This window comes from Musa acuminata, chromosome BXJ2-9 (assembly GCF_036884655.1).
Source record: "Musa acuminata AAA Group cultivar baxijiao chromosome BXJ2-9, Cavendish_Baxijiao_AAA, whole genome shotgun sequence".
NCBI lineage: Eukaryota > Viridiplantae > Streptophyta > Magnoliopsida > Zingiberales > Musaceae > Musa > Musa acuminata.
Window position 1 is genome coordinate 796,767 of NC_088346.1, and position 27,068 is coordinate 823,834.

Consider the following 27,068-nt stretch of genomic DNA (forward strand, 5'->3'; position numbering starts at 1 on the left):
GAATTTGGATGCGAAATTAAACAAAAATAATAATAGTAGAACCAGGTAAAATACCATTTACATATTAAGAAGTAGGGGCAAATTGAAATTTAGATTGGAAGGCCACAGTCGATGCAATTAGGATCTTTATGTGAATCGAGTATTGCCAATTTGAGGTAAGGATAGATGATATTGGCTTTTGATAATACCAATGTGCGTATGCTAAGCCCATCTAGATATCTCACAAACATAACATATGCTTTCGTCCTAAACAACCATAGAACATCTTATATCGATATAAGATACACCATTCAAAGGTCCAACAGTCTTGAACAAATTTGAAATATGAATCGGATTCTTGGAAGAGTTTTGACTGTGTAAATTCTACCTTTGGTTGTGGATGCGCCATTGATAGACATTGTTTCTAATAAAACCAAGAACTAATGCACTGACTATAAAACCTTCAGTTGTTCTACATTTAACTTTGCTAACCAAAATAATCCACGTACGTGAATGAATTCAACTGAATTCTTCCCGATGTTGGAGAACATGTTTCAAGTCACTTAGGTTAAACTTCTCAAGTGTCTGATTGAGCATATAAGCAAACAGTACATACTAAATCACTTGAACAAATTTCCTAAGGTAGAACTCAAGGTACAAGCAAACGATAAATGTATTTCCAATCGTAGCTTGACAGACAATGGATTATACATCTTGGGTAAGATCGTTCATGTTGCTGATATGATACATAGATCAGTTTTTATTCTCCGTGTATAATGCTACAGAATGCACAAAATGAATGCTGTGAAGTTCACGGACCAAACACCACATCCCCATGCAGTCTTAAAAGTCTCATGTACCATTTTGTAACTTGTACATCTTATTGATTTTATTTGAGAACAATATCATATTAGCAAATGTAGCACATATGATTCTATCAAAGAACTGTCAACGATGCTACACCCAGGGGGGTATATATTCTTTTGGAGAACCTATGCACATACGACGAGAAATTTACAATGTCCCTAAATCTGCGGTTCCTTTCGGGACCACCCAACATGGTTAAGCGAAAGACAGATGGACACATGCACCTGCCGAGATGCATCGGAGTCTCATATTCCTCCGGCAACTCAGTAGGTATCAATCTGACCTAGTGTATCCATTGTGGAGTGCTTTTGACCTAACGTTCCTGCCTTCAGTTGCTGGGGGGTTCCGTTCTTCAGATCACCGGATGGAAGACACCAAAAAACAGAATTCCATAACAGGCATAATAGATTGTGGAACATTAATCTGCTCCGAAATAGCCATCATAAATGGAAAGCCTATCAAATGCATCGAAGTTGGCCTTCAAACCAACAAACTGACTACCGAATTGTGCGCATGCAGCATCTGGCCACTTGCAACCCTCTTTTGTGCGGAAGGGGCATATGTTCTCACATTCTGGGCTGATTTCGCAGTTGGCGACCATGCTATCCTCTGTGGCTGAAATCGAAACAGACAGATCAGCCTTTTCATCAGGCTGTCCTCTAGCATCAGAGTCACTTCTGCCAGAATATGTCAACCCTTCTCTTGTTTCTGACCATGAGCTTCCTATACTCACCGCATCACTCTCACCTCTTAAGAAATGCACTTTACATCCAAGCGACTGTACTGCACGTTTTATAGCCAGACTTTCCCTGCTGGCTCTTTTAGCCATGGCTAAAGCCGAATTACGGAACTGTTTTTCTTTCTGCAATTCTGCTGTTAGCAAATCCAGACTTAATTGGAACTCATTAACCTTCGATTCTGCAATCTCCTTTGCCTAAAACACACAAAGATGTTAACTTATTCAAGTAAGGGATCGCTCAAGATCGGAGACAAAAAACTTCATGGTCACTGTGTGTCATGGAGATGCAATGGAGTAAGGTATCAGTGATGAAACTGAGCAAGTGTAAAAGAATACCTTAGCAATTTCAGAAAATTTCTTAGTCATGGTGCGCCACTGAGATTGAACCTCACCAGCTCCTGCTTCAGAAGGGCAAGCCCAGCGCAGATGGAATTCAGGCCATAGTGTGGGGGCTAATGCTGCTGCTGGTGGTAATAATGGACCATCATATTTCACTGGATCATAGAAAGGGTTATAGTGGACATGAGAGCCATCTTCAGGAGCATGTAACCGTGCTAAGTACATCCATATGCACCCACAAGCATCTGCAACACCATTTTGCTGCCTCTCCTTCTCACTTCATAATCAGCATGTTCAGGATTTCAGTAAAAGAAATGGAACAAACAATTATCTACACATAAATCTCCATCATTTCCAAGTTAAAACTATAATTAAATGCTGATGGTCACATATTATCTCTCGATACATCAGACAAGACCACCTATTGCCTCTAAATGTAAAATAAGAAATAAAAAAACTTAGACAAAGTTAATAGCTTCGGACTTGCAGGTAATTGAAAGATCCACTTCAATTTTTGGGCTATATTGTGAAAAACAGACTGATGGCCTCAGGGAAAAAAACAAAACTAACCGAAGAAATTATGGTTTCATGCAAAAACATGACATTTTATGCCAAACTATAAGCAAGCATTTACGTGCACCACAAACTTTGAGAAAAAACATGTCACAGAATTTTCGGATACATTGTCAAAAAATTAGTAACTAAATTTCATCAGATAAAACAGTATGATGCCATCTCCCATTACATCAGTCAAACTTATTGGAGCCCCTGAATGCAAATTGTATGCCCTTAACATTGTTTTTTCTGAAGTAAATACCTGTTGAATAAGAAGTTTCCAAAACGATAAGACAGCACACAGTCCAGAAAGTCAACCAGAAAAACCTATCAAACAAATATAATAATACATTAGACTTCCATCTGGATCTCCATTGTTTTAACTCAGATTATCCAGTTTAGACAGAAATATATATTATGATAGAGGGAGACTTACTGAAGAAAACTGAAAAGCACATGGGTACATCCGTAATAGCTGTGAGACACAATCAATCCACTGCCAGGAGATCCCACAGAAAGAAAATGGTTCAGATGTCAATCCACTGTATGAGTTCACATATTCTCTCATCAATTAGCTTTTAGATTACTAAAAAATTCAGCCATAAATTAAAGTTCAGAAGAGAGAAAAATCTGTCAGTCTAAATTGATAAAGGAGCACTCTTTTGACAGGGCTCATCAGAGTTTGTAAATGTATATGGCCTCGCAAAGGCAAAGTTTAAATAATCTTTTTATTAATAATATAAATAAGGATAGTCATTTTGAATATATAACTGAATTATAACAATGACTTTGCAACTAGCTTGTATCAATAAAAGTAACTCATTGCAAGCATTAAGCAAGTAACAACTATACAGTTGTAAAAGCAGCTAAGATGATAATTGATTCTGATACCATTTTATCATGACCCAACACAAGGTGATAATTGATTCATTTAATTGCTGAGCCTGAATTATTAGCCCAAAATGGTTAAACTTGGCTCTGATATTATTTTATCATGATTCGACCTGATGTGATAAGTGATCCATTAACTTGACCATGAACTATTGGTTCAAACTATTTAAACCCAAACTAATGGTATTATGGTAGTAGAATCAGCTCTAATACCATTTTATCACGACCCGACCCAATGATAACTGATCCATTAACTTGTTGAGCCTCAACTATTGGCCCAAGATGCGTAAACACAAGCTAATGGTGGTAGACCCATCTAGCCTCCACTCAAGTCATCTCCTGCTTCTGATGTGAGATTAAACCAATGTATCACATTTATCTTCTAAGTTACAACCTCCCATTAGAGCATGGAGCAACACATGGTAAGAATGGTGGAATCGTCACCAGACTTTGAGTCAAAAAGCAACCCCTCACTATTAAAATGTGGACCAGCTCGATCCATTTCAACTAACTCAAGCCTCATTCAACCAAAAACAAAACCCAGAAAAACCATCCACCTTATTCTAACTTCTAAGTAAAGAGAGAGGAAGTGATGATCAGCATAGCCTTGAACTGCTGGCCTGGTTGGCAGCACCCTCTCATCGTGGGCAGCAGCCTCGTCTCCTTGTCATGAGCAATCTAGAGCTCTCAATCCTCGTCGCTCTTATGCTGCAGCAGCACATGAAGCCTTGTCTTCGAGGCGAGCTTTTTTCTTTAATATAAACTCAATCAAGGCGACTCGATGAACTTGAGTTGACTCGTTTGAGTCGATCATTCTTACTGAATCAACTCGCGAGTTAGGCCAATGCCACCATTTTTATATTTCAGCTACCAACCTGACTCACCAGGTCTGATCCAGGCCCTAAGATTGCATGATCCTATGGCCCTAATTGTGAGTTTGACAACCTTGGATCAAAGTTAAAAGAAAAAACACTTTGCTTTGTGTTTTTATGACTCGTTTGAGTCGATCATTCTTACTGAATCAACTCGCGAGTTAGGCCAATGCCACCATTTTTATATTTCAGCTACCAACCTGACTCACCAGGTCTGATCCAGGCCTAAGATTGCATGATCCTATGGCCCTAATTGTGAGTTTGACAACCTTGGATCAAAGTTAAAAGAAAAAACACTTTGCTTTGTGTTTTTATGGCCCAATGACCTCATTTGTCCATCTTTAATAGAACAGAAGAAAAAGAAAAGCCAAAGTACCTGCAAAAAAATGGGAGAACAATTATTTGACGTTTGTCCATGTGTTGTGTTACCAGCTGAGGATGTGAACCCTGACCCTGAAGGCATTCGCAATGGTGACGATGACAAACTCCCAACAGAAGATTGCCTTGATAACTCTGAAGGTGTGTTGTTAATTCCAGACACTGTTGGAAATCCCATGCGGTCTGAAAATGGATGCCCAAATGCAAGCCAATCCTTTTCCACGAGTGCCTATAAGACGAAAATATAGAAGACTAAGCTTACACTGTCTTGGTTAGCTCTATAACTGTCAACCAAAATATAACAGTGTCCGACATCAATATTCATGCTGACAAATTAGGATTAAAAAAACAGGATAGAGGAACAAAATTCAACAAATTCACATGGTATCTCAGTAAAAACTCAACACTGAAAAGTGTCAGAGTGACACTATAGACTATACAATCATTAAATTCAACTTAAAAGAGCAGCTAACCATGGAATATTCAAAGCTTGATATTGGAATTTTTGTCAAGTATTTTATTTAGCATTATTGCCAAAAAAATGACAATACAGACAAAAAGCTAAAGACAGGCAATTGTAGAATACGCAAATCTTAATATAAACAGTATGGTACCTGGAATCCTTCAATCGTCCGATAGAATGGATCAAGCAACACACTAGCAAGTGAGACCAATTGAGTTGTTCTATCCCATCCATCGCTAGAAAATAGACATCATCATCTTTCAGATACTAATATCTAAAAATTTATGAAAGCCAATAGACAGCAAACGTAAAGGACTTCATACATGTAGAAGTATCAAAGAACAAATTTATGTCAGTGACCTGCTATACTTTTCCTTCTTTGACATACGAATAGAGTGAAAATAAGGGCACACAACAGATATATTAGGCTAAGAATATTATTCCTTTATTACACGAACTCACGATTAAAAACCATTATTATTGAGAATCCTCAGATATAGATTTCAAAACTCATAAGGATAAACAAAGAACTAAGGATTCCAGTTTCAGGTCCCAGACTCATACTCGTCCATGGCCAGACCAGTATTGGTCTAGTCCATGCTGACGGACTAACATACAGTATGCCAATATATACCATGATACCCGGGGGAAGGTAAGAAGAAAAGAAGTACTGGGAGGTCCAACAACAGAGGAGAAGCAGGCCTATGTTGCCTTGCAACTCCACGTATGTGTGCAAGCTCTTAGACATCAGGGTTCAGAAAAAATAAAAGCTAGACCATACAGCTGAAAAGTGGTGGCCCATATCTTTGTTCATATCCGAATGAGACAAAAAAAGTCAGTACAAACCGTTCCGAGCAAAATTGAGTTCCTTGCAAAGAATAAACAATGATTATGAACAGGAACAACTGTTAAATGATATTTTTCCTATCAATTTTACTTAAAGCCAATTGTGATTTTAGAGTTTATCTTTTCCTATCTTTTTTATTTTATATCCATGATAGACATTGATGGCCATAACTACTCATAAGTTTCTAATACTAATTTGTTTTTAGTGCTAATAATTAGAAACAAGGTATGCTGAATAGAAGGGCATTTTGCTTCTTGTTTGTCTAGAGACCTTTAAGCATAATTCAGACCAACAAAACATGAAGGTTTGAATTGCTTCTGACATCTGCATCCTCGTATCTGTTTGATACAATACAGTATGATACTTGAGGAGTACCAGTTAGATATTTCATCAAACTCTTTTATATAATTATAAAAAGTTCAGATATTTTTAGGATATTTATAGATTTTTTATAGAACTTTGATTTTATTGTTTTCTATTATTATAGAGATGGATCATTATTAGATAGAACATTCTACATAATTGTATTATGCCTCAAATTATAAGTTCATTACAATATGTTCTTGCTATCTTCTTTATTTTATCAAATACTATGTCACCGAAAGTATATTTTATAAAGACCAGATTATGAATGCTAAAATTGCTTATTATTATTTGTCATGATATATAACTACCTATTATAACATGGTAAATAATCTCAACATTTGTCATATATGATATTATATATCTAACATATATTAAATTGTATATCTATCTTTTATCATATCTTACTTTAAGAATTATATCTATTTTTTATCATATCTTCAAGGATTGATGTCTAAGCATAATTGCAACATGGTGTACTGGTATCTCATTTCTATATCCATGCTCGATAGATTTCAACGCTCACAAGAACCAAAATAAAGTAAGAATTTAAAAAGCAGAAGGCAATCTTGCACACATTTTCAAGGAGTAATGAAACATGAGAATGCTATGTGAAGAACACTTAAATTGTCACTGTACTTCTAAATTTTTGGCAACATTGATCACTGGGGCATCAGGACTACTTATGTGGTTGAATGCCAATACCTAGAACTAGATAAAAAAAATTTATATACGACTTGGCCATAAAACACGGCAATGTAGCTAGGTTAATTGTCATGTCATATGACCCATCTTCCTCTTCTTCCTTCTCCACCTTTTCTTTCTCCACACTTTTTTTTTCATAGGTTGTTAAATCAGAAATTGGAATCAGGACCAACTAGCGGTGAAATGCTAGTACCGGCTGGATTAAATAAAAAAAAGTGGAATTTACAAAAAAAAAAAGCACAGAATATGTTTTCATTTTATTTTACATGGAATCATTCATTTTAAGCTTTTAAAATCACTTGTTGATATCATTTTAAGCTGATACTGTTAAAAGATAAGTTAGTCATAAATAATTATGTATATTCTAAATTCTTTATAATTTTATAAATTAGAATACTAAGTATAATCTACTGAATATCATATATTGTTTTTTTATTCCCTTAATTTAATATTTGCTAATAATCTATGTTTAATTATTTTGGTTATTTTTAATTATATATTTTCTACAAAAAATTATAATATTTTAGTCAACTTATAAATATAAGGTATGTCATCTATGGCTTATCCAATACCCATCCATCTAGCTGATTGTGTAGTGGTATCCCACTTGAGTCTAATCCCTAAAACCAATAAAGGAATTGGTAAAAGACAGATCAATCCTAAAATTAAGCATCTAAACTAAGTAATGGTGTACTAATTAATAAAAAATATTTTTACTTATTAAATTTTGTTGTTTTTAGTTAAATGTCAACTGATATTTATTTTTCAATTGTTTATTCCTACATAGAAATGTTATGAATGGTCCCTTCAAAACCACCAAAAGTCTCTTTAGATCTCAACTATCAGCCAATTAAAATAAAAAAATGAATCTCATAAGTTGAATTGACAAAAACAGACCAACCGTTCAAGTAATTCAAAGAGGGAATGGGATGGATGGTTTTGGAGGGACCCCTTTTGGGCTTCTTAACACTAAGAACAGAAGCATGGGTAGGTAGGCACTCAGGCAGTCGTAAACAGAGTTGGCGGCCAGCACAGTAGTTATTGCATGGCAGTTTTCCTGTTTTTCTACCATCCTCCGTCACCTCACTCCTTTGATTATCCCCCTCTTTCTTCTTCTGTTATCTTTTCTCTTTCCATTTTTTACTTTTTTAAACATTTAGACCATACTGGAAGTAGATTCTGTATCAAAAGTAACCAGAATCTGTATCTGTCCATTCCAACGAATTTAACTGGTTCCCAGATCTCTCCTGGCCAATTCTAGATCATTTGGTAATTATTCCAAGAAATCTGAAATTCTAGGATCAAAAGCTGTCAATCCTGATTTAAAAAACTATTTTTTTCCTCCTTACCTTCCTCATCTTCTCATTCTAATTGTTACCTAGACAAAAGATCTTGTAGATGATGCCCCCATCTCCTTTTCTTGGAGCAGATTTAGGGCCTGGAGGGAAGGAGTGGATAGGATGTGTGTTTAGACTTGACACAAATCAACAGAATCTTGGTGATGTTGGGGGGTAAGGATGATGGATTCATTAAACAGCACATAACTTGACTAGTCTCTGTTAGTGCCAGATAATCGAGTGTCCAGCCACCTATGTTTAAATGGTTAAATTTTAATTCGACATAGGGAGAACATTTGCCACAATTGACCAAAAAGTTGGAGGGCTAAAGTTGGAGGAACTAAAAGTGCTACAAAATTGACCAAAAACAATTTGTTGCAGAACTAACTTCAATACAGTACAGGGATGATTAGTGTCATTACTCATATTTAGTAATGATAAAATGAATAAAGTATATAAATGCCCAAGATAATTAGCTTACCTAAAAGCAAACAGTTGCCTCTATCATGGATTCTGAAACTATTGCATAAATACAAATTGTATTTTCCATTCGACAACAAACTATAAAAGAATCCACAAAAGAAAATTGTGCATATCCATCTTCAACTGGTTCTGGCAATTCAGTTCAAACTTATATCATTCAGATATTCAAGGAATTCACTATGCTGATTCTCATCTAGATTTTCAGCTTCCTAAACCATCAGCATGGAGTTTACTGTAATTCCAATTCTCTAATTAAGTAACATCTAACAAATTTGGAAAGTGTGGCTAACAACTGATTTGTAATTACCATTGAAGTCTAAAGAAAAATATCCATAACAATAAAACACAAAAGCAGAGTCAAAAGAGACATGTAACCTGCAGTGCACAAGAACTGATGCAGATTCCAGGGCAACACGTGCAGCAATCCAAGCAGAACCAGCCAGCAAGCTTTGTACATGGATTAACCAGCCAGTATCACCAAGGGTTGAAACAGATGCAGACATACTGCTTAGGTTGCCACCACCCCATGACCACCCACCATTTCTCTGTGTGATAAAGATGTGATATATCAAGAAACAGCACTTACAAGAAAAGGAAGTAAATGCTTGAAATGCATGATAAGAATGCTGGCAGAGTTGCTATATCTAATTTTATCCATGAATTTCATTTGGAAGAGGATAAAGGGAGACAATTAGACAAGGTGAGAAGGCAAATGAGAGGAGATCATTTAAGCTTTGACCTCAACTTCACCCATATATTATCTCTTGGCTACAACTTGCATGATTTAATCCCGAGATTAGAAAAAATTGCAAACCAAAAACCAATTCTATGAGCTAACTCTCTCCTTATTATACTTCTATAATATCACTCTTCCAAGATCCAACAAAGTGCCTTTCTACTCTTAAATTCAAGGACCCATGAAGGTGCATATCCAGCAAAAATTTGTCTTAAGAGCAAGTTCCTTATTGACCAATCCTTGGACATGTAGAACAGCATAATCCAGACTAAGGAAGATGATCTAGGTAAAATCAAATCAGACCTATGTTTTATGCTTTACATAAACAAGATCAAATAATCAAATGTACCTTTCAGCATACTATTGCAACATAAATAGACCAATAAAGCAAAAAAATGCTGGTCAAGAAGATAATAAAAAGGATCAGTGACTCACCAAGAAAGATGACATTCCATCTGATGATGTTGTGCCATGGGTATCCAAATAATCTCTAAGGCGAGCAAGACTCTCCCTCATGGTATGGATGTTCTCAATACCAAAGAAAACAACCTCAAAAGGATCAAATAAACAAAAGTTAGTACAGAAGGTATGAAATAGCCCTTTGAAAAAATTGCCTGAAGCGATGTGAACACCAATCTGATGCTGGTTTCAGTAAACTGTGGGACTAGTACGGTACCACTATACTGGGAGGTACACTAACCTACATTATCAGATATCAGTGAATGGAATAAAATAAAATAAAATTAATGTTATTGGATAGGTACCAAGTTGTACATTCTAATTCTGGTACTTCAGTCAAATTGGTAAACACCAGTTGTTACAGACTTGTCCAACCAACAAGAAACCTTTCAGCTGATTATGCATGTCCAATTTCCTCCACTCACGACTACATATTGATCCCAGTTATTGAGAGCACTCTAGATACAAACCTCAGATTGGAAATAATTGGATGAGGACTCAGAACCTCCTCCCATAGCGCCATTTGCAAGGGCATTCTTCCTAGGCCTTGCATCAGCAATATAGAGTTTCCTGAGAAAATATGGTTACATGCTTTAGTATAACTGCATTGTGAAAACCAAATAATTTTTCAAACTGTGGTGAATAGCAAATATATTCTTGCATGAGCAAACCATAGGATCAGTTATAATAAACTAAGATAGTATTATTGTGACAAAGATATAGATGCACATACTCAACCACAGCAGAGCTTAGACAGCAGCTAAGAAAGAAGCTTTTGAAGCAAAGTGTACAATAATAAAGATCTAAATCACAAACTAAGGTATTACCTCCGGGAACCCCTATGAGTAGTTCCACAAAGTGCAGCAACAAGCTTCTCATCTGCAGGACTGCAATCAATCTACGCAAGTGAATCACTCCTGTCTTCGACAAGTGAGCAATAGTAACTGAAGTAGACAAATTGAGAAAGTGATACAAAAAGAATATTACTTCCGCTGACTCATAAGACCAACTAATGGCTGTGACGATCGTGCAAGAACAGCTCCATTCTCTAGAAAATGTATCAGGGTTAGTTAACACAATTTCTGACATACATCTCGACATTCAACATGTGTGCATCTATTGTGTGTGTGTGTGTGCCTGTGCATGCACTTGTGTAACAGAGAGAATCACGACAAATACATCAGTACCACACTTACCATGATTACACCATGAAATTACAGGAAATCGACACCTACCACGGAAACTAGAAACTTGCAGTAATTCTTCATCGCTATTGTCAAAAAAGCAAAAATAGACTTGTAAGGTCTAGGTCTCAATAAGCAAAATTAATTACTGAAGTGGCACATCTAATAAACAGATATGGGACCTAAAAAGTTCTGAGAGTTATGTACTTGGTGATAAGCAAGGCAGTACCATATGCTCTTTGGCACAATTAGTGCAAACGGGTATGTGGGGCACAATGTGTAACTGGAATTTATTGAAGTAATTCTCCACCAGTTATTGGACAGAGAGAGGCCATCTCCAATTCCAGTACTTGATGCATGGAAAGAACCTTTACCCAAAAGCCGATGATACTCTTTAAGTAACCGCAATTTTGGATCGTCATTCTTGAATGTTGAAGGACCACAAACAAACACGTAAAGATCCTTCAGTTTTTCTGGTTTCGAACACATACAAAGGGCATCAAATACAGCACGTCTCTGCAAAATCCAAGATTACCACAAGCTCTTAATACACACAAGAATGACCCTGTGCATTTGTATTTTAAGCACACATAAAAGTCTCATTATGCTGGTCAAAATGTGTAGAAATTATATCTAAAAAGATTATAATAGCTTATCGACATATTTGAGTAAAGTCAAAATCAAACATCGTAAACTGTCACCTATCACATTAATGACTGAGAAAGGAGAACCCAAACTCATTTAACTCATAGTGAATTACCGTGAATTTTCTACCAGCTATTGACTGTATGAACGGACAGGATTTTAATAATCCGACATGTGACTAGTACATAGACTCTGCAATTTCACCTGGTCCAATCCAGAAGTACACTTACTGCCACGTAAACTTACAGCACCAAGCTTACTGAGTGTTAAGCTGACTCGTACCAAGTTGCGATGAACCTAGTGCCCAATGTTGGGTACACCTATACTTGTTTAACCATTTTTCACTTCTTTCCTCCTCTTCTTTCCCTAATGCTTCTCTTCTGTTCTCCTTCCTCTGCTCATCCAGACTGCTGCCTCCACGCCACCACCACTCTTCTGTGTCACCACCTCTCCTCCATCACATGGTACTATCGCTCCACCTTTGCCTCCTACTCTGTTTCTTCACCTCCACAGTGATCCTTCCAAAATCAACTGATACCGACACTTGTTCCATTGCATGGTACCATACCATCTTGTCAACTGGACCAAGATTTTAATACTTGCTCAAAGCTATAGATCTACAATGAGAGGTTTGTAGGCCTTACGGACCATAAGACTAACTCAAAATGTTAGCAGAGACCATTTAAATGAAATAAGAGTAGTTAGGCCCAAGGTCTGCCATACCGAAGTGTACCGCCCATACCGGGCGGCACGTATCGGTCCGACAGGTTACCGGTACGCGGACCACCCGGTACCGCTACAGTGCTACAGTATTCTTACTGTAGCACTGTAGTAGTGCTGCAGTTCTATACTGTAGCTCTGCTATAGTATAAAAAAATATAAAATTGTTCGGTACACCCTGATGTAGCGGTACACCGATACCGTACCGTACCGAGCTCGGGTCGAAACGCCGATACGGTACGATACGGCGAACCTTGGTTAGACCAAACCAAACCAAGAATAGGTCATGCTTGGCGTCTTTCTTTTGCGCATGAAATAGTTCCATTCTCCTCATATCTTTGTTGATTGTTTAGTTTATCAAAAACATCCATGTAAACTTGATACCCCCATGGTGATATTTTCAGTGCTTCCATATGCCAAATTTTATTTTATTACACTGCAAAAAATTACATAGATTAACTTGGCATTGTTATATCATAGGTATGCTCAATTGTGTGTTCTATGTAACTTGTTCTGGATACTCCACTCATTAGCTAAGTTGTCAGTCATATAAGAAGTATCAAACTACTGTACTACATCACCATAAAGTTCAGCAAACCTCAAAAGAAAGACCAGTAGAAAGGTAAGTTGTCCATCACATGAGAAATAAGAAGCTACAGAGCCGACCAAGAAAAAGTTTACTGGGACTGACCTGCTTGGTTTTGGGTCGAAATCCAAACATGATGGTTCTCATGTCTTTACCTACAAAAAAAACAAAAAACAAAAACATGAAAATAAATCAAAGATGGTGATTGGGGTACTTCATGTATATAAGTTCGATTTTTTGTCATTTTCATGTACGGGAGAACTCAAGTTTTGGAAAAACAGTGCAGCAGACAACTTGTAAGAAGGGTCACATAGGAAAAGTACAACCGTGTAGTCATTAATGCTTGTTAGAAATTTGCCCCAATCTAAATTAAATAATATTTCCAAATAATTGAACAGAACCACAAAAAGATTCTATCGTGATGCATTAGCAAAGGGAAAAGTAACAGGATGGTCAGAACAAGATAGTAATGATGATCAATTTCATTGGAAAAACAAAATTGAAACAGCAAAAATAAAATAAAAACTGCCACTCAGTACTCAGTAGAAGTATTTACAGTATATCTACAATCACCAAATTAGCCAATGCAAATTTTTGGAACAATTTAGCTAATAGAAGCAGAACCATACGACATTACAGCTTTTTTCCTCACATAATTACAGAATGATCAGAAACGTAAAAGGTAAGCTACAAACCCTTAGAGGTATCTGGTGATTATAGAACTCTCATATTTTTGTCTAACAAGTGATGAAGTTACATTGCTGCTGCTTTTACCTCAAAAAAATACAAATCAATATAGTAATAAGCCTAATGGGGCTCACTAATGATTATGAAATAAAAAAAGTGAAAAGAAATCATTATTCAAGAATGATATGCAACCAAGATTGCAAGCTCAAAGGAACCACAAAGTGATCAATGCAATTCTAACCTCTCAAGATCCAAGATTAGCTGAGCACCTTGATCTTCCGAAAATGCAACATTTCAGTCGTAACCGAGGACTATTTTGTGTAAAGGATCATGCAAGCAATTTTTGTATGAATGAATTTCTATTTATTGCCTCAATTCATTTACAAAACCAGTCAGGCAGTCATCTGTTTATTGAGACCTGGTTTGCTCTTTGAGATATATCGGGTTTGAAATATCTAACAGCATGTATATCGGACAGTTAAGTTGAATAATAATGAAGAAATAGATGAGGATTAGGAACTGGGACACAATTCATACATACAGTTAATAGATCTAGTTTAGGGTGGAAACAAAGAACAAAGCAGCTTTTGTGGGCTGTTATTAATTGGGTTAAACCAGACAGGAATAGATGACTTTCAAAATCACTCGGGGTTGTGGTCTCAATCCATACATGCCGACCCAAAAAGGAATTATGTAAAATTGATTATCTACTGCCTCACATTCTCAATTAGTAATATATATGTTCTTTAGCATATCTACTTATCAACTCCTGCTTAGATGCTATATGTATCTAGACACTACAATTTCATTTTTATATTATATTTACATTAGTAAGTTATTATGATGGATCTTAAACTATTTCGTTAGATATTATGACATATTCTAATCTAGGGAACTGCTTAACATGTGACAAGACATGTGAAGTGACCATTGAAGAGTTCTTTTCCTATTCTTTTAGCAAAATTATTCTTCATTTCTTAGATCTAATCATCTCTATTTGTTCAAAATTTTGCATATTTTACATGAAAAAATAAGATAGTTTTTTGACTTCTGTCAACACATTGCAATAGGTCAAAAAATATTTCAAGGAACAATAAGGGGCCTAAGTGCATCAAGTCACTCTTTTAGTTGCCGGCATTCTATCAATGTTCCTTTTTCTTCTTCTGCATCGCACAAAATATATTTGCCCAACTTCAATATGTTCCTTCCGGATTCATATCTAGTCGAAGCACTTTTCTTCTCTGAGTTATTCTATCTAGCTTCTGGAGAACCATTCTCCGATGAGTAGTTCTTTTCTCCATCATCTCCACAAAGATGTTCTTTTTCTCCATTGTCTCCATGGAGAAATTTATGGGTCATTCCGCCTCAGCGATTGCCCCTGCTAATTCTCAGACATTGCAATGATGCAACTCCTACTAAGCTCATGGTCTCATGCCACTGAGAAAGCAAAAAAGTTTGTCTTTCTCAAATATGTCTTGTATATCTATCATAGAAAATTATTTCACATAATCTTGAATTATCGAGACCTAGCAAAGTTGTCTCAACTTTCACCACGCAATGTTCTAGAGCATGAACTAAATTGGCAATTCCCTCTTCAAGGTTTCCTAAGTATCAACATGATAGTGACCATACTGCATTTCTTCCCAACAAGTACACCATCATAGTTTTGCATCACCACTGAGATACATTGTTGCTGCCAACACCTTGGTATTTTTCAATTCGAATTAGGTTGCTCCAAAGTATTGATGAAATTTTCGAGCTCCTTGGCATCCTGAGCCCCTAATAGCCCTGTAGTTCGTGAGAACTCACTTTCAGTGAGAGATAGCCGTGCGACATTACTCAAACCAGTCTCCTTGGCAAAATAGACCGACATTTCATCAAAGAAAAGTTAGACAATGGACAAATTTGCATACCTTATATTTCATCCACAAAACAACTAGTTGATCTTATGACAAACGGTAAACCAGGTCCAATGTTCCATCAATTAGAAGACAAGCTTGGATTGCAAAATATATTAGCAACAGCCCAGGATTTATGGAATCAAATGAATAGTAGTATTCTTAATGTATTAGGATAGTTGTAGTTGTATTCAACTATTCATAATGCAGTTAGATAGTTGTATTTTCCTTTTTTCTTTTGAATTTAGATCTTTCCTATGTAAAACGTACAAATCTATATACTCATTCATAAATCATGATCAATGAAAGAGTTAGATTACTCATTCTACGCTAACATTATTGGAGATACATATCACTGGAGACTTGTGGATCAACTTTATAATCAAGTCAACCTAGTCAAGAAGGCAGATGAATGTTTGTCTCCTTAGAATTGGTATGGATTTAAATCTACAATTCTGATTATTTAGCTATTTGGATTGTGATTTTTGCAAATCAAATGTGTCAAGTTGAATCCACCCCTCTCTTGTCCTTTTTTTTTCTCTTATCAGCAACTCTCTTTCCAAAAGCCTAAGCCTATCACCTTATAGGTTGTCCTATGCCACATCCACAATAAGGTCATCACAATCCAAAAAGAATTTTTTTCCCACAATAATTCATTACAAAAGTTGTCGATTCATGAACTATGGCATACCACCGACACCAAGCAATACAGATCCTACTTAGGGAATACTAATTCGCCTAAAACACTAGGTTAGATCTTAGTCAAACCTCATTGGCTTTTACCAGTTGTTTTTAGTGTTTCATACTATTTGTTGCAAACTTATCCTACATCAGATTTGATATCAAGAGCTAATCCTACATCACATCCCTTTCCTTTTTCCTTCGATACTGGCCAATCAGTCAGCCAATATCTAGTGTGGAGCAACAGTAAAGTCTTGAAAAGAAGAATACCAGATTCAATAGCTGATAAAATACCCTATTTCAACTATGGACTAAAGACCAAGTATTTCCCAAGCAAGGTTCCTGTTCACATCCACAACCCAACATATCCCTGTATTTCATGAATATTGTCAGAGATTTATCAAGCCACCACCATGTTTCATCTCAATGGATACTCAACATCTTCATCCCTAAGAGAAAATCAAGGGAAGCTTATCAATGATCTCATTTATCTCAAGTCACTAATGAGACACTATAAACATTTTAGTTTGCAATGGGGGGTCATATTGTATTCCATCTGCTTCCCCAACAATCTTTGTTCCTGTCCTCCTAATGCACCTAGCAAATACAATATAATCAGAACAATAGTGAAATTTCAACTGACTCAATTAATTAAGTCAATGTGTCATACAAGAAATCGACTATAGACCCTACTTATTAATGGAAAGCTTGATATAGTTCAAGATGCTTCAAATTTTTATCTATAACCAGATCTAACTGCTGTCTTACGATATAAAACTAACCATATTTTGTGCTTCTTGCAGACCAATGTTTGTAAAAAGTGATTATTATCATGCAAACGCCAATGTAAAATAGTGATAATGCCTCTAAAGGCTATTGATATGAAATAAATCCCTATATCTCCATTATAACACCTTCCAGAAAAGGAGTTGGTAGTCTGCAGTTTAAACAAATTATTGAAATGATTACCTTGACAACAAATATCAAAGTTACTATTAAACTTATTTTCTCTTTGGTCTTTCACAGAGAAACCATATGAGTATCCAATGTGTAGATTAGTTTTATGGTGGAAGGAGCCAATAAAGAGCAAATTAATGGCTCAAAACATCAAAATTATGCCACTTAGTACGTCTGATGTTAATTCTATGTGATCATTTAATCAAGATTAAAAAAAAAATCTGAAATCATAATTTCAAATTTCCAACAATTGCTTCTTTCCCATCAAATGAAAATGCAACAATGTCACATATCATCATTATGTTTCAGTTCAACATCAATGGAAACTTCCAGCAGCTAATGGTTATACACTGTTGATTCCTGCAATGATAACTACAGTTTAATAGAAGCCTAGAAACAAGTCTCCATGGACATACCAACAACTTGAAGAAGACGACGTGATGGTGTCTTACTAGACTGACGAGGAACTGAAGGAAGCTTCACGGCCTGAAATTACAAGTTAGAGAAATAAAATACTAGAAAATATATAGTCTCCATAATATTACTCCACAAAATTTCCATAACCATAAATTATGGCTCAATTCAACAGAACTAAAACAAGACTGGTTGATGAAGCAACTTAAAACAACAAAACATTAGCTTGCCATGCCAATTCATTTCAATTACATTATGTTATTCTCTAGAACAGTTAATTGTTTTATAACCAAATGAAGACATTATTTTAAGTACTACATGATGACCTCAAATTGGCACATTTGATTGAATAGAAAAGTTGAAAATGGTTTAGATTTTAGAAAGATAAAGGTTTGGTTTCTGCAATGCACATCACAGTCCAATTTAGTTCTTCATTGTAATAGTGCATATATCATGACAATAATAATCCCAATCAATATGTATGGTAGGCATCAAGATTTTCCTCGGAAAAAAATCAATGTTCAACTTAGCTCGCCTTTAGTTATTAAATTTCATTGCCATATTATATAATGTTTAAGAATATTAAAAAAAATAAGAATATTAAAAAAAATGTTCGATAAGGACAACCTAAATGGTGCTAAGTCATATGGGATTAGCAAATGAATGGGTAAAAGAACAAGTAAAAAAAAAAAACAGATGGGGATTAACACATTTGATTCACAAAATGGTTAATTCAATAATGAAAATTCAAGTAGCACAATTTCAGACACATACCAGTCTTGATGTTAGTATTACCCTTCATAAAAAACTTTATTTGATCACTAAGGTTGAACCACTACTTTCTGATCTTTGAAAACTCTACTAACATCAAGTTCTCAGTAACATGGTCTGAAAAACCACCCAAACCTGTACAAATAGGATGGTAGTGGTTTGATGAATACACGGACCAACCCATTTCAAGCAGTTAGGGTCCGGTTTAGGTTTTTCATTATAAATTTTTAATTAAAATCCTTTTTCTCAATCGACACTCGCCACACCTCAATCATCACGCCACCTGCCACCCACTGCCACTGGCCAATTCCTCTCCTACTCTTTCTCCTTCACCTCCTATTTGTTATCCTATTCCTCACCTCTTCTCTGCCTCCTCCTCCCACCTTCTCAAAACAAATCAATGTGCTGACAGACTATGTGTTGGTACACTGGTATATACTGAACCCATATTGGACTGAACAACAACCGCTACAGAGTTCAGTACCAAAATTTTAAATGACAGCAGTTTAGGTTTTGGTGAATAGTGTAAGCTCAAGGGAAAGTATAAGATAATAAAAGTTTAGAATCCCTAAGGCTTATGTAAAAGAAGAAAAATAAAATGTATAGGGAAGAGAAAAGAGGAAGAACAAAACTAGTTAGACTAGCTCCAAATCGTCCACACTTGCTTTGAGGAAAAAGATTGTAGCCTTACAAAACATACATGTATTGCAGGGAAAAGAATTTTCATTGGTTCATTCATCTATCTATCGATCCATATTACAACCCTTTCTTTTTTTTTTAATATACCCCCTGCTACAAGAAAAGAAGAAAAATTAAGAATAAGACTACAATCAACAATTACATAGCTTTGATTAAGGCACATCAACCTACCTTCTTTTTTAGGGATGCTACAATTCCAATGTTTGGAAAAAGATATGTTTTTTAACATGATAATTGATTTAGATCTTTTATTTCTAGATTTTTCAATCAATTTTGAATTCCTTATAGGGATGAAATTCTCAATCAAGCACTTGGACTCTTCAATCAAACCCAACGCTTCTTTTGTTTCTCATTCAACTTCCTCTACTCCTTGAACAATTTAGAAAAGCAAATTATAAGTATTAAAGATGTCATTATGTGGCAACTTAAAATATTTGCAAAATCCATCTCTAAAGTACTAAATGTTGACTATAATAAAGAATGTAGGTTGACAAAAAATAAGTTGACTATAATAAATAACATGTTGAATTAAACCCAAAACTAGGTCCATTACCAATCCAAAATATTTGGATTGGTCTTTATTCTTTCCGCACTAAATAAAGACCCAAACGATTCCTCCATTTCTATAATTGTTCCAGATTATAGTAATTACAAACTATCACAGACCAAATTAATCTAACTTTTGGCAAAACATGTGATTAAATAGAAGTATGCCATTTTGAATAAGGTTTGTGCTCATGCTTTAAACTAATGAGCATTGTTTGAGAGATAGAGCAGCTTGGTAGAAAAATATAGATGCTTGCAACTTACATGTTTACTGAACTTCTCAATTGTTGCCAATGGAATGGTACCAAGTTCAATCACCTGCTGGGAGACCTCACTCTACCAAGGGAAAAATGAGCAGATCATACACAAAAAAGCATGCAACCACAAGTAAAAAGAGAGGCACAACACAGGATGCAATTGCATCTCAAATGGTTAGAATAGGCAAATTGAAATGGCTCTATTCTTTACATAAAACAAAATTCAGACTTCAATGCCATAAAGGTAGTTTACTGTAAAGTGAGCAAACAGAGAAAACGCCTAGCATCTAGCAAACTGCAATAGAGGAAGGAAACAACTTAAATGGCTCAAAAGCTAACAACTAAGGACCAATGTTGGACCATATAGGACAATGTCAGTTGATATTTTTCTTTAATATCAGGCAGTATAGGCTGGTACATGTGTATCTATATTGTATCCAGGTTGGGATTTAAATGCTAGTGCATGGCATAGAGTCTTGCTTCACATTACTACCAATTTAATATCATATTCACTTTCTCTTTTTCATGACTGTTTAAGATTACGATAACATAAAGCTTTTCAATTCCACAAAAATAAATAACCATAACAAGGGACAATTTTCCCTAGTCATGTATTTCAAGCTAAAACTCAAAAAAATTGCCATAAGTAGGGCAACCAAAAAGATCTTCAATTTTTCCTTTGTTATGGCTTTTCAGTGCAAAGGAAATGACATCACACAACAACATATGCTAGTCAAGAATGAGCCTAAGAAAAATTGACACATTTTCCGTATGATACTATAGTTGATATTTTGTGCAATTTCAACAAGTGTACAATTTCAATAAGCTTTGATCAACATATGTGCAATTTACTAAATGGCTAGCCTTGCTTTTGCTTGTAGGTCGAAACATTCATCTAAGGCACAAGGATTGATGTATATTTGAAGACCAAAATGGATTGAATCGCATAAAAAGGCATGATAATGGAATCAAAGAATAGGATGGATTTGCGAATTAATCTAGGTAAGCATGTCAATGAGTTATGTTGCATGTGTGAGATGCCTACAAATAGATGGGGGCTTGGACTAATCTGATATATACATTAAAAAAATTGCATGAATGAGGCAGCTCGGCATCGACTAGCACACTCAGTGAAAACTTAAAAGTAATGTGGGTATCACAATAAACATTGTAGCAGACTTTAGCCATGTTTAGTTTTACATTAGCACATCACCAAAAACATGAAATGATTAAGCATCATTAATGATGAGTGGAGAAACACTAAGTGGGCATTTTATGTATTGGAAAATCTTGGAGTTACAAGGCATTGCTTGAAGATTGAAACTACACCTAGAATCACATGATGATAGGAAATTCTTTAAGATATGTAAGTACACATTTAAAAGAAGAATTACATGGATGTTCATTTAAAGCTTTTGCTTGATTTTGAAGGTTCAATTAGCAGTTGATAGGACTCGGGAGAGATTGATCTAAGAAATACTAAATTACTTTCAATCATACAACATAGCCTATATATGTTCATTTCGTGGTCAGGATACCCCTGGACATGATTATTATGCAGAAATATGTCTAGCTTAATGACTTCTAACCTATTCATTATTAAAATTTAAAAGCTTTAATAGTTGCCTTTCCTTTGATATGATGAAGACTTTATTCAAGCAACAAGAAAAATTACATGGATTGTGATCTCTCAAAGCGATACTTAGCCATGTCCCATCCCGAAAACCTGAAACCCATTACAAAGCCGAGCTTGAAATTTCAAATATGGATCCTCATTTTGAACACATTAACATCATCAGATCAGTTACAGATCCTAGTTAATTTTATACCTGACAACACGTATGAATCAGTATTTGACTCAAATCTAACTAGAAATTTTGGGTGTCGATGCTCATATGCATTCATAAGCTTAATGGATTCAGATATGGAGCCTAGGCTGAACCAGCTTGATAAAATCACTAGCAATACCCCTAATAACTTTCAATAATATTAGAAATAACATGACTTCATGGGAAAAAGAAAACCTAATCATGTTGAGCACTCGGTGTTCATCAACTCTATGACAATTCCAGCCAACCTATTATCCCTCTTCTTTTAGGATATTCGATATTATGCACCTTTAGATGGGCCTCCATCACCCTTCCTAAAAATGAAGATGGAATGGGCATCTATAATTGTTAAAAACTCTGCTCTTGTTCCCACGCTTCTAGATCTATCTTATGCCACCCCTAAACCCTAAACCCTTGTGCCATCTGCAACTGTTAATTCAATATGGTGTTCTAACAATAACCCAAGCACACCAATGACTAAATCTTAAGTAAACTAGCATGACCCATCTGTGGAGAATCATGCCCATCAATCTAGACAAATTGAAGGTCTAGCCCTCGGAACTTGGAGGCACTAGTTGTTCTAGGAGGACCCTTGAATTTTGAATGCTTCTAAATCTCCCAACTATATGAGCATACATAAAGATATGATTGAACAGAAAGGTGGACCTCACTTTCAACCAAAGCTAGAATGTCATTGTCTTCAGTGACATTTTTACTCAAATAGATACCAAAATAATGTCAAATTCAATTCTCAATCATAACCCAATGATGATCAGGATATGGACACTAGATGTGACGTTTAGTCTCCACAGAGTACCTACCAAATAATGATGAAATCAAGACTATAAGGTAAGCTTAGTTGCTCTGGGTCAAGCTAATCTAACGAAAATTCAAAGTGACATCTTGCTGGTTCAGTCTTTTGTAGACGGTCAGCTGTAGTTGTCCGCTTGTCCTAGAACTAAAAGGAAAAAATGAGGTACCATAAATTTTATCAATGGTTGCAAAACAATGCTTAACATAGTTTAATAAAAATCTATTACCCATTAGGTTTCTGATCTTTAAAGTCAACCACTCACAGCAGTGATTATCCATAAAGAATACACCAGTAATCAACATCTCAAATAACCATGGCTGAAACAACAGGTACAAGTCCAAACTCAGGTGTCAGAACTAATTACTTTAGTTTGCAGCAATATATCATCTTTTTCTAACCTAAAATAGCCATATAATAATTAAGGCACCTTACCACAAATAGAATGCGAAAGTTTGTAACTGCCAGCGTACCCGCCTCATCGGTGTTCACTAGAACAACTCCATGCCCCTACCAATAATAACAAAAGGATAAATTGTTAGAGAAATCAAAGAAAACTAAAACATTATATGAAGGTTTACACATATGGCAAAGTTTGTAATAAAGTAAATAAAAAACAATCACTCATCATAGAAATACAATATTTTCCATTTAGTAGCTAGATAACAAACAGTTTATCAATAAAATGGTTGATGACCTCTTATCGCAATTGCCCTATGTTCAATCAATTATCCTGTGAAACCCTGATAGGGGCTGAACCAGAGTTAGAAACAAGAGGGCAGCAGTGGCTTCAGCAATATATTAAGACCCCCTCATTAGTTTCTTACTTATGTCATAGAAAGTGAGTTCTCAACCCGGCAGACCTTCCAATCACCAGTAATCGTCCCATCTTTCTTTCCACATTTCCTGGGGCATCCTACGAACTTGAAAGTGTATGAAGTCTCATATTCGACTATTGCACACGAGCGATAGAGATTCCATTCAACCTATGTTGACCTATGTTGATACAGGCCAGAAATAACCTACATATGGCATAGTCATAATGTAAACCCTGAAGGTACATTGCAAGACTTGATTATTTTTAGTAGAAAATTAGAAATATGGAATAGTTAGAGGAGTTGTTCAATCTCTTCTCGTACTTGCTTCCTCAAGGAAGCCTCTTTCTCTTCCTCAAATTAGGAAAAGAAGTAAAAAGAGGATCATACCCTATCAATTTTGTGCTTAGAAACCCAACAAAACCTTAATGCATAAGATGCTGAAAACAAAGCTATTACTGAAAATATTCAAGCCAGAGGCTACGAAAGATGTAATACTTCAGAAGCAATAAGGTTCACAAACTATGAAGTATTTTCATATTATAAGTATAATGAATGAATCAAAAAGAAAAGTATAATCACAAGGACAAGGGGTTGATGCTGACCATTTTCCAATGGATCAAAAATTGCCAAAAGAATTGCTGGAATTCATAGTGTACAGAAACTTTTGTGAAACCAAAGTAGGAAGAGTAATAAAATTGTGTTGAATCTGCCTGCCCACACAGTAGCCTAATTAGCTTTCTGTAGCAATTCAGTGCTGCCATGTGAATGTGAATCGAATTAATGCAACTCCAATTAAATGGACACGCCAGGATAATTTTGGAGCATTATACTGGATGAGGGTATTAAAGAAGGAACAAAAAAGCCTAAGCATATATAGAGAGGTGGGGCACAGCCTCCAGGTCTACTTGACTCAAAGGCACTCACAGCTTCTGAAGCTCTCTATCTTGCTCCACTTTAACTTTTCTTCTATGATGGTGATACAACAAACTGAATTCTCAAGAAAACAATGAAAAGGATTTTTTTCTTCAGCTATTTTTTACTTTTTTCCCCTCTTTATTTTTTTCCGTTTATTTACTAGCAAAATTCAGATGAGTGTACAAAATGAATCCTAAAAAAGAAATTGTCTTCTAAATTTTCTTATAGACTGTTAGAATTATTTTTAAGTATACAAATGTCTATTGCCACGTTCTACCATTTACTATGATGATCTGTACAGATTTTATAATAGCTGAAAGTAAAAGTGTATATTTACTAGGTCAGTAATGTCAGATCACATTGCACTTTTTCAGACTTGCCGTATTAGTATGTGTATCTTGGTGTATTCATGTCCAGGAGTGTTAACTACACTCATAACTGCTCAGCAATTTATCACATTATTGAACAGTCCATGGTTCACATGAACTACTTAACTAAATCAACAAACAAAGATCATAGCTACATGATCTGTTCCTTCCTTGCCATTTCGGCATTTATCTATCACCAAGCCTTATAGTTAATAGAAGATCTGGTTATCAAATACAAGACAAACTTCCTTTCATCTATATGCTACAGGAATTAAAGAACAGGCGTTCAAGTCTTGCATATTTAATACTCAGCCAACCAAATGGATATAAAACCTAATATGATGCCTGCCTACAATGGAAATCCACTAGAAGACTTGGTGTAGCAAACTTCACGATGACTGCATAAATGAGTCAGACCATTAAATTCTCGTTTCACAATGTAACTCATTTCATTTTTTTCTTGTAGAGTAATGATAATTTTACACTAAATTCTGATGCATGTCACAGTTCACGCATCTGAAAAACAAACATCAATCTGTTCAGTATACTCTCTCGTACGTAGAGCCTGTTTTATCTAGAGGTCATATGATGTTGTCACCTTCTGCAAGACTCTACAGAATACTTGCCACCACCTCAATCCCAAGCAGTATATCATCCAGCAAAAACCAACAATCATAAGTTTCCCATTTCTGAACTATGATCAAAGCTTAGTCAAACTATACCCTAACCTTTTCCCCAAGATATTTCCTTGTCGAAACAATTATCTTAAAAGTGCCTTGCGTCCCAAAAATTTCACTAGCATCTGGCTGGTCGGAATTGAAGTGGCTAGCAATGTTATGCTTATCGTACTTAAAATGTAACTCGCTAGGGCCTGGCCACACAACATGCTCAAAGCAAAGCTACTACTGAAAAGGAGCAAGCTTTATATATGTTAATTTTCCATAAGCGAAAAGAGTTCCAGCAGCCACGAAGAAATCCATGGAATTCGGTCATGATGAATCAATGGATCGAAAGATTACCCAGAAATAATTTATTCTGGTCCAGAATGAGATAAAGAAAAGGGTTGAATCCAACTACCTGTACGATAACGTCCTCGGCTTCCAATAGGAATTCGGTCATGCCATGCAATTGTGAATCGGACCGGCGCAACTACAAAAACATCGGCACACCGCCCAATTTGGTAACTCGGTCGATGAGGGCACGAAGAAGAACAGAGAGCCAACCCTACGCATATACCTCTTCCGGAGTCCACTCGACGACGAGAGATTCCCAACTGCCAGAGCCCTCCATCTCCTTATTCCCGGCCTCAACGGCGGTGGTGCGATGAACCGCGGGGCGTCGATCTAACGAACAAGAGAAGGCTTTTCTTCCGCGATACCTTCCCCTACCGCTGTGTCTTATTTCTTCTCATTTCTTCAAGCATCGTAGACGTAATAAATAAATATATTTAGATAAAGAAAATGATAAAACGGCGTAGGGGAAACGAATTGCTATCCCCCAGTGGCGTGACGGAGGGGGGAAACGTAGGCTGCGATGGATACAGAATATTGCCAAAAGGGGACGGATGGCGGGCTTGATCGACGACCGACATAGGGGGCTTGATCCGGTTCAGGTCCTCCTCCGCGTCAGCCGTCTCATCTCCGGTTCAGGATAGGTTCGTCTCGACCAAACCGGACCATATTTTCGAGACTCTGACTCGATTGTTCGGTCCGACCAATTGGGGAAGCACACGCACCGGTCCGCTTTTGGTGTTGATGCGATTTACGCGATCGTAGCTTATGCGAAACTTATGGACTTGGATACATTTTGGTGTTAACGGCGCATAAGCTTACAGATGATAATTTAGCTCAATTATGTGCAATCAACTTCCAAGTTACCAAATCATTCTATCGGTTTAAACTCTTACAGATGTAATGACATTGATCAAAATTTGAAGAATATGTTGCTTTCTCTAATTCCAAATGATGAAGTCAAATTTAGCTATCCTTGCAAGCTGGAAGATCAAAACTAGTTTAAGATGCAACTAGCAAAACCCTAATTGAGATCGGCATCTTTCTAAAACCATCCTGTGTTAAAAAGCTATGATGTTGACAATTTGAAAATTATTTTAGATATTATAAATTTCCAACAAGTTGTTTTTCTTTTATGAACAAACTAAGCATCAGCATGGTTTCTACGAGATAGTATGTTGGGATGGTTCCTAACTAACAAGGGTGTCTGTATAGAGAGGATCTTGATGTCCCAAGGAACATATGTAACATATTAAAAT

At 36.0% G+C, this 27,068-nt stretch overlaps 1 protein-coding gene across 2 annotated transcripts; it reads right to left on the bottom strand.

Annotated features, from left to right (window-relative positions):
- Positions 1–841: 841 nt before the first annotated feature.
- Positions 842–26,223, bottom strand: LOC103996633 (phosphatidylinositol-3-phosphatase myotubularin-1). 2 transcript variants are annotated; one of them, XM_065123992.1, is made up of 20 exons: positions 26,036–26,223; positions 25,877–25,948; positions 23,134–23,208; positions 20,066–20,137; positions 17,788–17,857; positions 13,254–13,303; positions 11,689–11,713; positions 11,427–11,565; positions 11,210–11,283; positions 11,001–11,061; positions 10,841–10,900; positions 10,484–10,583; positions 9,990–10,103; positions 9,194–9,363; positions 5,235–5,319; positions 4,619–4,849; positions 2,916–2,975; positions 2,742–2,806; positions 1,922–2,201; positions 842–1,780 (listed from the first exon to the last, which is right to left on the bottom strand). In XM_065123992.1, the coding sequence occupies exons 1-20, from the start codon at positions 26,087–26,089 to the stop codon at positions 1,265–1,267; spliced, it is 2,373 nt and encodes a 790-aa protein (XP_064980064.1). In that variant the 5' UTR covers positions 26,090–26,223; the 3' UTR covers positions 842–1,264. The 2 variants fall into 2 exon arrangements, with proteins under 2 accessions (XP_064980064.1, XP_009415856.2); XM_009417581.3 differs by having other exon boundaries at positions 11,427–11,713.
- Positions 26,224–27,068: the final 845 nt, after the last annotated feature.